At 47.3% G+C, this 14264-nt stretch overlaps 1 protein-coding gene across 2 annotated transcripts in view; it reads left to right on the top strand.

The window, feature by feature from the left end:
* Positions 1-940: 940 nt before the first annotated feature.
* Positions 941-14264, top strand: part of Prrc1 (proline rich coiled-coil 1) — a 30288-nt gene continuing 16964 nt past the window's right edge. Inside the window, exons 1-5 of one of the 2 annotated variants that reach the window (XM_076555281.1) lie at positions 941-1120; positions 8333-8461; positions 9063-9452; positions 10796-10956; positions 13965-14067. In XM_076555281.1, coding sequence (XP_076411396.1) covers positions 8353-8461; positions 9063-9452; positions 10796-10956; positions 13965-14067 — 763 coding nt within the window. In that variant the 5' untranslated portion in view covers positions 941-1120; positions 8333-8352. Of the gene's footprint in view, positions 1121-6492; positions 6515-8332; positions 8462-9062; positions 9453-10795; positions 10957-13964; positions 14068-14264 lie in introns of those variants that run through there. The other variant, XM_076555282.1, reaches the window with a different exon arrangement.

Consider the following 14264-nt stretch of genomic DNA (forward strand, 5'->3'; position numbering starts at 1 on the left):
TCAGCCCCGCCCCAAACAAAGCTGTTTAAAAGAGTAACCCAGCCAGCCACCTACACACATTCTGAGTGGATAAGGTAACTAAGGGAACTGCAGTCATACCTACTGTCAGGGAACTGCTAAATACTATTAGTTTTCAGGTAAGAACTGTAGAGTGTTTAAAGCTGCCAAGTTCAAGAGATGCATCAATTTCAAATCTATGAATAAATCCCCGAATGAAGATTTCCAGCTAAAACGAGAGCTGTAATTCTTCATTTGTTGAACCCTGGGCAGCTTTAAAGGTCCTTTCATTCATCTTGTTTTATTAGACTTTGCTACCTACCTGAGTTAGTGCTGGACAATAGTATTCCCATTTTATAGATGGAAATAAGGAGACTAGGTAGTTTGTACAAGGGGATGCTGCAAAGGAAGGGGTCTTTAGAGCCAAATTACGATTTCTAATTGTGAAATTCTTTTTTTTTTTCTATTACATTTCATTCATTGGTTCCTTTAATATACATAGTTGGTTTCAGGTGCCTATAAAATAAGGCAGTTGCTCCAGAACTCTAGGGGGTCTTTCTTCCTTCCTTCCTTCCTTCCTTCCTTCCTTCCTTCCTTCCTTCCTTCCTTCCTTCCTTCCTTCCTTCCTTCCTTCCTCCCTCCCTCCCTCCCTCCCTCCCTCCCTCCCTCCCTCCCTCCCTCCCTCCCTCCCTCCCTTTTTTTTCTTTTTTAAACAAAATATCTTGCATTACTTAGGAAGAACATCGGCAGGGTAACTTGCCGCCCTTCCAGTGCCCAGTACCTCCTCCCTCGGGCGAGGCCACCTCTGCTACGTGGAAAGCTTTGATCCCGGCCTGGCCGGGGGAGGCGGGCCGGAGCGCTGTGGGCGGCGGCCGCACCGGGCCAGTCCTGGGTGGGTGCGGGGCGGCGCGGAGGGGGCGGGCCGAGGGGCGTGGCGGGGCGTGACGGGGCGTGGCGGCGACGTGGCAGCGGGGCGGCGCGGAGGCCATCTTGGCGCGGGACGCGCGCTGCTCCGCTCTTCCTCGTCCTCGCCGAGCCGCATCCCTGCACCGGGCACCCACCTCCCGACCCGGACCCCGACACCGCGTGTGCAGCTTCCGCAGAGGCGCTCGCCCGGACCCAGGTGAGCGCGGGCCTGGCGGTGACTCGCACGGCGGCGACGGGACTGGGGCGAGCCCCGGGTGGGCGGGCCGGCCGGCCGACCGACACACCGGCAGGCGGCGGAGTGTGGGGGCTCCGGGCTGCGGGGACACTCGTCGGGAGAGCGGGGTCCATGCTCCGCATCGCTCGGGCCCCGACCCCGGCTCCCCGGGGCCTGCACCTGCCCCCCCCACCCCCGCGGGCACGGGTGTCCAGGCCCGCGGACCTTCGCCCGGCCCAGCCCGGCCTGCAGACGTGGCACAGGCTGCCCGGACTGCCCAGGCCACCCGCCCCGGTGGGACGCCGTGCCTCCTCCTTGGGATCCCCGCGAGTGGCCAGCGCCGCCCTGCAGGGGCCCTTCCACCCGGACCCACTTCAGCCCGATTTTGCAGGCTTGCTTGTTTCCTACACGGCAGGGTCTCACGCCCAAGAGTTTTTTGTCACAGCAGTTGATTTGAGAGGTGGCTTTGAATCGTCCGCGATCCGGACGCCCTGGGGCAGGCACTCGCGGTGCTGTTGGAGTCACAGTCACTGAGTGTGCAGGGAAGTTTATTTCGGGCTCCGCACAGAGAATGGACACAGACCGCTGACCTCCGTCTCGTGGTATTCGAGGCAAACGTAGGGCATCGGCAAGATCAACAGGAATAGCTTCTGATGCTCTGAATTTGTCAGAAGTCCACCTTCCCGTTTTTATTAAAAGTAGCCGTCTACTGCAGACCTGAGTAGGTGCAACCCGATTCCAAGAGCGGTTTGATGAGCGCCTGAGGACTAATCTTGTAAGCTATTTCCATCTCTTTTTTCCTGTAACGTTGATGCGTTCGGACTACTTTTGTTCCTCAAAAGCTCTGTCAACAGATGCTTCTCTGTTGTTTATCCTAGTAGGCTGCTGCTTCTTTTTCCTTTCCTTTTTTTTTTTTTGAGGGTGTGTTCATGTCTGCGAAGTTTATTTCAGTGTGTTGTATTTAAGCCATTCCTCAAACAGTAAAGCTTTTAAGGTCCGAAAGAAATTGATTACGTGTCTCAGGTGAGTTCTTTTGCCCATGCATTTGCTGAGAGATGGGGTTATCTTTAAATAGGACCTAGCCGTGGCAAGGATTGGATAGCTTCTGCCTCCAGAATATGAGGTGACCAATTAAGAGATGAAGGGACCTGGGTAGAAAGGGATGCAGTCCGTGGAGGGGCCTTTCTCCCAGGTCATCTGTCTTTGTCCAGGTAGGGAATAGGCCTATATTTAGCCTCTGGAATACCTTATCTTTCCTCTCTTCACAACCAGGCTTTGGTGGAGTACATGCTTGTCTCTTCCTACTTGTCCGTTTGATCCTAGCCATCCCCTAGTCTCCCCTCTGTGGAAACAGCTCGGAGATCATCTGTAATATAGCGAACCCGTGGAAACATTCACAGCATCCCTTCTGGCTTCTCTGCAGTATTGAGCGCTGTCGTCCATTCCTACCTTGAAATGCTGGCTGCTTCTGAGTGCCAGCGTGTCCTCGTTTCTCCCTGCCATTCTGCTGGTCTTATTTTCTGCAGGTTAGTTGGCCACATGACAGAAAGAAGGTTTGGCGTTAAGTGGTCGTTAGTCCCTTTATCTTGGTGTGCTCTTCTTAGGAGAGAGAGCGCGGAGCAGGGTATCAGAAACGGTGGGTCCATCGATGACACTTGCGGTTTGTGGTGTGTGAACTCCGGACCCAGTTGGTGTCCCTTCTCAGGGGTTCCCAGGAACTTGCTCCTGCTGAGTTAGAGGGGAAGCACTTTATGATCCCCCCCACCCCCCAAAGACACCTTGGCCTCTTACAGAACTCTCCGTCCTTCCTACCTGTTGGCACCATTATCTGTCTGACCAAGTGTGTAATTCATGCCAACCCCTCTTATCCTTTATGGGCACTCCTTGAGTCTTACCCCCTAAACGTTTCTCAAGTCTGTCTCCTTTCTCAGCTCCATCATCGCCTTAGTTTAGGCTACAGAGTCTCAGCCTGGCACTGTGGATGTTTGGGGACATAAGATTCTTGTGGGTTGTGAGATGTGCATTATGGGGATTTGAGCCACTACCTGATATACCCGCAGTGCCCTGTGACAACCAGGAGTTGTCATGGAAACCCTAGGGGATATGAGGTTATGGTTATTCCGAGTGTAGGCTATTGGCAGACATGGTTTGAACTACTTCTGTACCCGAGTGCTGTCTGTGCCCAGTGGTCCAGTGTACATATTTCAGCCAAAGGAATATTTTTTCATTTTTCCCTTCATGGTATTGGTGGTTGAATTCAGGGCCCTTGCATTTTGCTAGGCAAGTGTTTCACCACTGAGTTAGGACCCATGCCCAAAGGAGTCTTCAGAACACAAATAGGGATTGTCAATAACGGGGGTCAGCCCAGGTCTTCAGTGGGTAGTGGGTGGACTGACGGCATCTGTGAGGTGGAAATGCCATTTATCAAGAATGCAAGTGGACCAGCCTTGATGAACTTCAGACATTTTTCTGTGTGTGTGGTGGTGGTGGGGAAAGTCAAATATGAAGAGGTTATTCGGGGTGTGATTTTATTTGTTTTATCTTTGTGAAGTGAGGAAGTGAGAGACCCAGGGAGTGTTTTGTTGCTGGCTTTATGTTTGGAGGATGAAAGGAGTGCAGTGAGGGAGTTTGGGGTGATGGTGTGCTTGTGGGTCCTAACTGTGGTGATGATGGCTGTCTCTGCACGTGGTTCAGCTTCACAGAACTGTCCACACCTCATATACTCAGCAATAACTAAAAACAACCGAAGTCCGGGGAAGCTCTCCAGAGCCGTTAGTAGTGCCGTTTCATAGCCAGTTTTCTGCCTTCGGTATTTGCGAATTTCTGTAAGCGACTGTGACTGAGATCAGCTTGCGTAGTGTACTCTACTGTGTTCGCATCTTATGGATTTAAAATCTCAGAAGAGTTAGAATAAAAAGACAGATGCTTCCTCCAGCTCCAGTGCCTTTCTGTTCTTAAAAGGGCCAGCTCCGTACCTCTGTCAGGAAGGCTGTGCATCTGGGCCCTGGCTGGCCCTCAGTCCTCTTCCGTCACTTGGGTTTGCATGACTGTGTCTTGCTCCCTCTGCCATCCATAGTGTTTATACCTGCAGTGTGCCCACTGTTCTTCTGGGCGCCTCCCCTTTCCCGATTTGAGCTTTCTTTCCTTGACTTATGGAAATTGGGTTTACCTTTCAGAACTGAGCTCATCCGAGAGTTGGGTTCCTTCCCCAGACCTTTCGGTCAGAATCCTTTCTTCTGTCCAGCATAACTGTGTTCTCAGGCTCAGCATATAGAATCCAGCCTTGCTGTGTATTGCTGTTACTGTGTTGAATTGTACTGGCATCCTTGGGTAATGGTACTGTTACTTGGTTGTGTTCTGTTATTGCTGTTACTGTGTTAAATTATACTAGCATCCTTGGGTATTGGTACTGTTATTTGGTTGTGTCCTGTTATTGCTGTTACTGTTTTGAATTATACCAGCATCCTTAGGTATGGGTGGGTACTGTTATTTGGTTGTGTCCTGTACAAGTCTCTATGTTGACCAGATTTTGCTTAGCTCAATTCAGTGCTTGGCAAACAATTTGCCTTCGCTGAACGTTTGTAAAATGAGTCAAAACATCAAGAGCCAATTTGCATGTTTAGAGCTGGTTTTGTACTGTCTGAATTTCTTTTCCTGTTGCTGTATAAAACACTCCAACAAACAACAGAAGCCACTTCAGAGAGAAGGGCTTATCCGTTTCATAGTTCAAGGGCATAGCCCACCATGGCGGAGACTTCCAGGCGGGGCTTGAAGGTCACATGGCATCCAGAATCAGGAAGCGGAGATTGATGAACGGATGCCTGCTGCTCTTGGTAGTGGTGGTCACACCAGTTTGAAAGTTTCTGTAACTACAGTAACCAGCGCTCCAGATTGTTTTCCCGCTGTGCCCCCTCTCACCCCTTCAGGCCCTTGATGTGGCTGGTCAGAGGGATAGTTATGATCATCCTTTAGTCCATGGCTTCTCACTCACCAGTCTTTGATTATTCTTGGCAGTGGGTGCTTTTGACCCCCACGTGCCCCCTGTAACTGCCCCTACTCTAAGTGGACAGTGAACTGTTTTCCCAACCTAGAGACCTCCCTTCCCCAACTGTTACTCCAGCCCGGCCTCAAGCAGTTCTAACAGGGACTGTATCCATTGACTTCCCATCAGCCAATGGCTGATTCAGCCTAGGGAGAGTTTTTTAGATTTTTCCTGTTGGAGACGCCTTCTTTCTGACCCTCAGCCAGATGGACCCCTCAGAAACTTCAGCTCAGTGGAGAGCTTTCCCTCAGATCATATTGAAGAGATGTCCCAGTCCTCTTGAAGGTACTCCATTGTTAAGTAGGACCCCTCAAGGAAAGGGGTGCTTATTGTTTGGGAAGATCTCATTTCATCTCTCCTTATGACCAAGGGCTAACACTCTTCTAAACTTCCTAGAGCAGTGGCTCTCAACTTGGGGGTCAAACGACCCTCCCTCTTCCAGAGGTCTCCTAAGACCATCGGAAATATCGGACATATGGGTACCAGCCACCCACATGGTACACAGGATGTGGGCAAAACATTTATAAACATAAAATTAGAATAAAATGATCTGCCCTGGGACTAAACACTTCTCTTAAGCCTAGATGTCTTGTAATTTTCTTCAGCTGCACTGCCCTTTGGCAGTGGTCGCTCCTGGATAAAGGACAACACACTGCACTACCGCATTCAAAGACTTAGCTCCGGATTGTAGTCCAAAGGTTCCCTCAGTCCAGCCCTTTATCTTCTTGGCCTCTGCCCTGCTCCCAGCTTACCCTGCTCTGCCTCTCAGGTTCTCTTGCGTAGACACCATCTGTGTGTGTGTGTGTGTGTGTGTGTGTGTGTGTGTGTGTGTGTGTGACCAAACGGAAGGTGAGCAAGAAGGAAAGACAGGCCAGGGCATGAGACCCTTCCTTATTCAGGGAGAAAAACCTGCAGAGGGGGTCTCTGCAAGAATCAGAGACCACCATCAGCTTCCTCACTGGGGTGGTTAGAAGGCAGGAGGCAGGGAGTTGAAAGACTTATGACTATGAATGGTGAGCAGTGACAGAAAGAATGTCAGAGACCAATAAATGTCTTTCCTGGGATTCACAGGGTAGAATAATCAGTACTCTATGGAACAAGTTAATTTACTTCTAGAAATCAAATTCCTGTAGTTACTGGAATTGTTACCAATCAACCAAAATGAAGTTTACAAAATGGCATGATCCTGGTGATGATAAACTCACATTTTCCCTTTTTTACAGTCTAGGAGCCCAACCAGGGAATGGTCCCACCTTCAGTGGGCAGATCTTCCCACTGCAGTAAACACAATCAAGATAATGCCCACAGCTGTGCCCTGGGGCTGCTCCTCCCAGGTGATTCCAGAGTCTGTCAAGTTGACTATAGTTAACACTATCATACTCTTAAGATGAATTCTAAGATTTGTAATTTTTTAAATAGAATCATATCCACCCCCACCTACTCACACCTCCTTCAAATAGTGCTGCCTGTGTGTGTGTGTGTGTGTGTGTGTGTGTGTGTGTGTGTGTGTGTGTGTGTGTGTGTGGTGGTGGTGGGGAGGACGCAGGTCTACTGCGGGACATATCCCTGAAGAAATCAGACTCCTCCCCCTCCCCAGCAGCCATCAGCTGCCTCAGCCCCTCAGCTAGTGCTGGGTTTGTGAACCACTCCTCCTCCATCCTTGCTGGAAACTGACGGGCTTGATTTTGTGCAGGTCCTGTGGCCCCATCATGTCTAGACGACCCTGTCTCATAGCAGCTCCTGCTCTGGCTCTTACAGTCTTCCCACCCCCTGTTCCATGATGCTCCCTGCGCCTTGGTGGGACGACGGGTGTTGCTTAGCTGTTCCTGGTAAGGCTGAGCACTCCACGGTCACTTACTTGCTATGCTTCCAGTACTTCCGACTCTCTCCATTAACCGCCATCCAGTGCAAAAAGACCTTCTCTGAAGAGGGCTGAGAGCTGCACAGGTTATGGGCATGAAGCTGAGTGCTGAGAAGGCACTCGGATTTGTAAGGATGGTTCCTTGTATTTGGTGTGCATCATCATCTGTTAGGACCGTACTTTCTTCGATTTTTACAGGCAACTTCTAACACCCGAGCCACACCATTTCACTTTACAAAGCTGCTGTGGACCAGGCTGGAGGCTAGCCTGTTTATAGAGCTGAAGGCATCTTGATTTTTTTTAAAAAAATGATAATAGGTATAGTGTACATGGAATATACTGGGGAAAGAGAGTGCATTTGTAAAGTCAAGCAAATTTAACTTTTAAAAAGAAATGTTAACAGAGTAGCCCACGTGGGGTGTTTTGTGAGGGAAGAAGAGGGGCTTTAAAGGTAATTTATTTTTATTTTTATTTTTTTTTTGGTTTTCCAAGACAGGGTTTCTCTGTGTAACTTTGCGCCTTTCCTGGGTCTCACTCTGTAGCCCAGGCTGGCTTCGAACTCACAGAGATCCGCCTGGCTCTGCCTCCCGAGTGCTGGGATTAAAGTTGTGTGCCACCACCGCCCGGCCAAAGATAAATTAGATGTTTGTATTTTAAGCATCTTGACTGAAACCTGCATGTGACTCTTAACAGGATTCAAGTGGCCAAATCGACTTGGCACTCTACTATTTGAAATATACAGCTTCATTGATGAAATGGTTAATGCAAAATTATTTTCAGGTTATAAAATATGTATATGGAAATGTCACAGGATATTTGTATATTAAGTAATTTCATAGCTTTTTAAATTTATTTAAACTTTGTTATAAAAGTTGTTGCAAATAAGAAAAATTATGCACAGAAATGAACCAGACCCAAAAACTATACAGATTCTTTCAGATACTAAAATTTTTTTTTAAATATTTTGTGCGTGTGTGCGTGCGTGCATGCGTGCATGTGACACGTGCGTGGGTGCCTTTGGAGGCTAGAGGAGGGTGCAGTACAGGTAGTTGTGAGCTGTCTGCTTGGGCACTGGGATCTGAACTCGGGTCCTCAGAGGAGCCCAAGTGCTGTGACCAGGTGGGTCGTCGCAGCCGTCTCTCAGGAGTTTGGCTAAGCCTTTCCTCCAGACGTGGTGGTGTTACCAGCGGTAAAGGCAGACTTGCCTCTTTGTGATCTTTCTTAGTTTTGTTCTCTGACTGCGTGAGCTGCTGCCCCTGAGTAAAGCTTATCACGTTTTGTATCTCTGCAGTGCACCGTAATTGAGGGACAATGATGGAAGAAAGCGGAATAGAGACAACTCCACCTGGAACCCCTCCCCTGAACCCCGCAGGCCTGGCCGCCGCTGCCACCGCCATGCCCTCCACTGAGGTTCACTTAGGTGGGTGTTGGGCCTGACCTCTGGCGGGTTGGAGGCTGAGGAAGACACTGGTCTCTCAGAATCAGTTAAGAATGTGTTTGTTAATGCTTCTCTGATCTTGTCGGGTGCGAAGACATAGCCCTCTTACATTTAAACCACTACAGAGAAACAGCCTTGCTTGTCACAGGTCAGCAGGCGTGGTGTTTGGCCGGCAGCAGGTTCGCGCGCCCTGTTCACACTCACTCCAAACCCTCCTTCTAGCCAGCCTTCAGAGCATTGTTGTCGCCTTGGTGTTCTGTGACTGTGTGGGGATTAACCTTTCTGAGGTTTTAATGTTCCAATGCGGGATGAGAATGGCCTTCTTATCTGAGGAGCAAACTAATGGGAAGGAAGGTCTGCTCTGGGACAGTGCCGCCCTGGAGTTGTGTGGCCTCCCCAGTGGGATCCCAGAGCCTGCACTCAGGAACAAGTGCTACCTGCACCTTGGAAATTACACCTTTAAAATTAATTATTATGATTTGCCTTACCACATTAGGGCCTTCCCAAGCAGGGGAGTTTGAAAATGAGATAAAAAGCCTTTTCATCTCTGTGTGTTTATCCTCTTCTTTTGTTGTTGTTTTAGCTGCAACCAGTTCCTTCTCATCTCCTGGTGTGTCCGGGATGGAGTCCTTGCCGCCACACGCGTACTCCACGCCTCAGCCATCCCTGCCCCCTGTGCAGCCCTCGGCCCCGCCTCCTTTTGTGCCGCTGTCCCCAGCTCCTTCGGTTCCCCTGAGTGGCACCTCTGTGCCACCCTCCATGTCTCTGTCACCTGCCACGGCCTTCAGCAGCCCCCCCACAGCCCCCTTCCCACCTGCGACCTCCGCCTCCGGCGCTCTCCTGTCCACACCACCTTCGGGTCCTCCTATCTCAGGATTTTCCGTTGGTGCAGCCTACGACATCACGAGGGGCCATGCCGGGAGAGCGCCCCAGACGCCTCTGATGCCGTCATTCTCTGCACCTCCAGTCACAGGTGACCTTCTCCACTGTCCCCAGCACTCGGCCATGTTTGACGGTTTTGATTGCGCTGCACTGTGATCTGTGCACTAGACAGTGATCTGAGGTGGACAGTATAGTCCTTGTATGTATAGACGTGCCCAGCCGCTGCTCATGGGCCTTTGCTTTCTCCACAGAAGGATCTAGTCTTCACTCTGACTTCCAGAGCTTCCCACGCTCATCTTTTTGCCACTTAAATTATTAACAGTAAAACTAATGTAACTTACTGTGTAGTTTTTAATGTGGTATAAAAACTGATGTACGAATGACATTTGAGGTGTGAGAGAGAATTCCCATATTCCATGCTAATATTTGTTACTTACTGATAAGCTGGAGGCTGCAATCCAAGAGTACATTATAGTTTGCTTTTTTATCAGGAGTAACTTCCCTAGGGGATAGATTTTATCTAGCTGGTCCCATGTGTCAGGAGTGGGTGAGACTGGGCCATTTCTTTCCTTAGGCCAACTACATCCTCCCTGGTCCCCTTCTTTAGTGTGGTTGTTAGAAACAAGTTATCAAAACATAATCTTTGCTCTCTTCTGTTGTTCATCATTTTAGGGTAAAGGAGCACTTTAGCTTTGATTATTTATTATCCAAATTGACCTATCTTTACAACTAAAATTCATTATGGAACATGGGTATTACATGCTTATCTGTGTTTACATGTGTTTTTAAAAGAGATTTATTTATTTTATTTGTGTGCATGTTTGTGTGCGCATGCGTGCACCTGCCTAAGTGTATGTATGGCTACCACATGTATGCAGACACCTTAGGAGGCTTAAAAGTGTTTTATCTGCTGCAACTGGAGTTAGAGATGGCTGTGGAGCCGCCTCATGTGGGTGCTGAACCTGGGTCCTCTGCAAGAGCAGCCAGTGTTAGCAGTTGAACTCGCTCTCCAGCCCCAATGGGTGTTTTCTTTTGGAAGTATACGGAGTATGTGTAGTGATTTTTTTTTTTTTTTTAACAATGGGTTTGAGTGCTCAATTATTTCTATGGATTAAAGAGATTAGAAGTCCAACTATCATCCAAATGCTGGATAGGACAAACAGGAACACACGCACACAGACACCCCTGTGTGTGTATGTGTGTGCTTGTATTTGTTCTTTTTCAGGACACTTGGTATAAACCTATGTAAAGGGGAAAATACCTTTTGAGGGATTTTTAAATTTATTTTTATAAAGGTTTGAGTTAATAACTTCATCTTTAGGTACTTAAGTAGTTCTGTGATTGAATTTGTTTTGAGCTTCTCATATGATACATCCTTTTATAGGAAAACATTTGTGGAATAAATTACCCAACTAAATCTTTGCCATTGACTAGGTATTATGCCAGCTCCCATCACTCAGCAAGCCAGTATGACATCTCTGGTACAGGGACCTGGAACCACATCAGCCATTACTTTCCCAGAGGAACAGGAAGATCCGAGAATTATTAGAGGCCAGGATGATGCACCTGCTGGTGGGATCTGGGGTTTTATCAAGGTAAGGGGGTTTGCTTTTCAAGTGACTGTCCTAATTTCTGAAACTGACAAGTATCCATTAGAGGAACACAGTGTAGTGTAGGGAACACAGTGTTCTGAGAACACAGTATAGGGTAAGAGAACACAAGATTTCTGTGGTTGGCGATGCTGTTTGTTTGTGCATGTCTATACACATGTACTTATTCTCTTAAGAATCCAGTTGGATTAGTGACGTGAGCATTGTGTTTTGTGTCTTTTCTAGAAGACTCCATTAGTGTCCTCCCAGCTGGAAAACTGTCTTGTCTTTGCCTCTTGTGTATTTGGGGTCTACATGTGTTTGTATGTATGTATGTATGTATGTGTACAGGTGTGTGTGTATGTGTGTGTGTGTGTGTGTGTGTTTGTGCACGTACATGTGCACAAGTACATTCATGCATGTGAAGGCCCAGGGTTGATACAAAGTGTCTTTATAAGTGCTCTCCACCTAATATCTCAATATCAAGGCCCGTTTTCTTCCTGTACCCAGTGCTTGTGGTTTGGACCAGTCTGGCTTGCCTGCTTGCTCCGACTCTCCATCCTGAGCATTGGGATTATATAAGGGCACCACACCCACTGAGTTTTTTGTATGGGTTCTGGGGATCCCAACTCTGGTCCTCATGTGACTCAAGTGCTTTTCCTTAAAAGCCATACCCCCAAATTTGAAACCATGTTTTAATTTTCAGTTCTTTGTTAATTAAGTTTGGCCTTCGCACCTCCCCCCATGGAATTGTTTTCTGGATTCTCTGTTCATCTTTGCCCAATTTGAAGATGGGAGTCTTGCTTCTCTAAGTGAGTTTGTTAAGAACTCTGACTATATAGCAATGCTATTTTATGATGTACATATTATGGTCTATTCCATTTTAATCTACATTTTAATTTTATACTTTTTCAACACAAAAGTTCTTAAGTGTTCAGAAGTCGTTTCTGTGAATCTCTTTCCATTCTATATGCTGAAAGAATACCTTTACATTCCATCTTTTTTTTTTTTTTAACCATTTCAATTTTCACCCTGAGTAGTTCAATGTAGCTGATGTAAGACAGAGAAATTTAAGTGTTTTCCAGCCTCTTAATGGAGTATTTTGAGGTCATCCCCTCAGGGACCCGATGTCCCCCTTATTTTATTTACTAAATTACACATTAGTGCCAGTCTCTGGGCTTTGACTTTTATCCCATTGACCCTGTCTCTGTAATAGTAGCACACCATTTAAACTGTGGCTGGGTTTGGTCATCCCACAGATGCATGCTGGAAGCTCACTGTGCCCAGGTGGGTGTGCGGATCATTCCCTGATGAAAAGGAGTGTGGGTTAGAAAGGGCAGCAGTATTCGGTGCTGGGAGCCGCTGGTTCCGGTGCTGGGAGCCGCTGGGTTCTCTTGAGGTTTGCTTTGCTGGTCTTCCCCACTTTTTTCTTAAGAAAAAAGAATTCTGAACTCATTCTGCCAACTTCCTCCCGGTGTTCTGCTGAGAAGCTGTTCAGTTTAGTTACATACATTAAACACAGTTTTAAACTAAGTGGTTATGGTTAGTGTGGTCGTGTTTCAGGAATCTGGTCTTCTTAAACACTTGCTTTTTTAGATCTCTGCCCTGTGAAATCTTTTCTCATATAGAAACTACAACTTTCTTCCTGCTTTGTAAAGAGATGGCCTGTTGCTAGTTGTAACACCCAGATCAGCTTACATGATTTTTATCGTGAGGTTGCCTGGCAGTCTCAAACTTAATTCTTTTGAACTCACCTGTTCTCAGTCATCTCCTTGGTGAGTTGGAAAGAGGGAATTGCAGTCTTTGGATGCCCTTTAGGGGGCGCTCTCTTACTTTGGAAGAGTTGGAGTGTAAGAAGGGAAGCTGGACCACTCTGGTGGAAGCTCATGGTGCTGTTGGTCTGTAGATTCAAGAAGGGAGAGCTGCCTAAGGGAGAGGGTGTGGGAATGGGTACAGAAAGGGAGCTTGAGGAGAAGATGCGAAGGACAAAGTTATGCATTAAGGTGATCAGGAACTATTCTGGGGGATAATAGTGAGAAGGATTTTTTTACTGCCTTTATCTTTTTAGGAACAAAGTATGCACTTATATAGACACATCGTTACAATCCTTATTTGGAGCCCTGAGGAGCAAGTTTCTTCTGTAAATATATTTATGACTGAAACACACTTTTCAGACTATCACTTTTCAAACAGTGTTGTTTTAGAACCCTCCACAGGCTGCTGCTGGCCTGCTTTCTGTGTGTGAAGGGAAGAAGCCAAGAGCACTACTTAGATTGTAGTAGGAATTTGGCATTGATTGACCTCATTTTACTTACAGATTCCAAAAGTACCATTGTATAGTTTTTAAACGTGCTGGTCCACGGATGCATGGGAAACTTGAAAAGTTTCCTGTGTTGGTCTTGCAGGTATCCACAGCTGTTGTGAGCTCACAGTTGCAGCAGCCGTCCGTGTTCGGGAGCACTGTTTCATAGCACGCTTCCCCATCCTTTGCTTTCAGAATCCTCCCCCTCCTGTCTGTGATGTTCCCTGGTCCTTGGTAGTAGTGTGGTTAACAGAGGTGTCCCATTCGGGGCTGACATCATCTCTCATTCCCAGCACTGACCAGCTATGCATCTCTTCATTGACACACATACAAGCATAGATGTGGTAGATGATCTCTAGGCTCTCTCCCTCAGTGAGGAGCTATTGGCAGTGAACAGTTGCTGAGGGAAGGAGAATCGTTCTTTTTTAGGAGGTAGCTGCTGGTAAGTTTCCTATGCTCCGGGGATGTCCCCATGTCCATGTACAGATGGGCAGCACTAACTGGACCTAGTTGGTTATCAAAGAAAAGACACAAAGTTGGGAGTGGTGTGTTGGAACGTGGGAGAAATTAGAAAGGGAAATGGGGGTAGTATGACCTCACTAAATTGTTTTCATGTATGAAATTCTCAAAATTAAGTTTTAAGAAGTTCTTTCATGCTTAGGAAAGTCAAGGTGTTCTTTGCTTGAACTGAATATTTGTATCTTGCTTACAGGGTGTAGCTGGGAATCCTATGGTGAAATCTGTGCTTGACAAGACCAAGCATTCGGTGGAGAGCATGATTACGACGCTGGACCCCGGCATGGCTCCATATATCAGTATGTATATAAGTGAGCCTAGTGTGGGCCACGTTTCTAGAGTGTTTGTCAGTGTCACGCACAATTGTAGTTTCAGTTCATTTCAGATGTTAACTCAGATTCATCCTCAATCTGTGTGTTGGTGTAACTAATTTATCTTTTCTTAGTCATCTTATATAAGTTTTAGGACTTCATAGTATGAGCTTTGGAAGCAAGAA

The sequence above is a fragment of the Peromyscus maniculatus genome, chromosome 19 (assembly GCF_049852395.1).
Source record: "Peromyscus maniculatus bairdii isolate BWxNUB_F1_BW_parent chromosome 19, HU_Pman_BW_mat_3.1, whole genome shotgun sequence".
Lineage (NCBI taxonomy): Eukaryota > Metazoa > Chordata > Mammalia > Rodentia > Cricetidae > Peromyscus > Peromyscus maniculatus.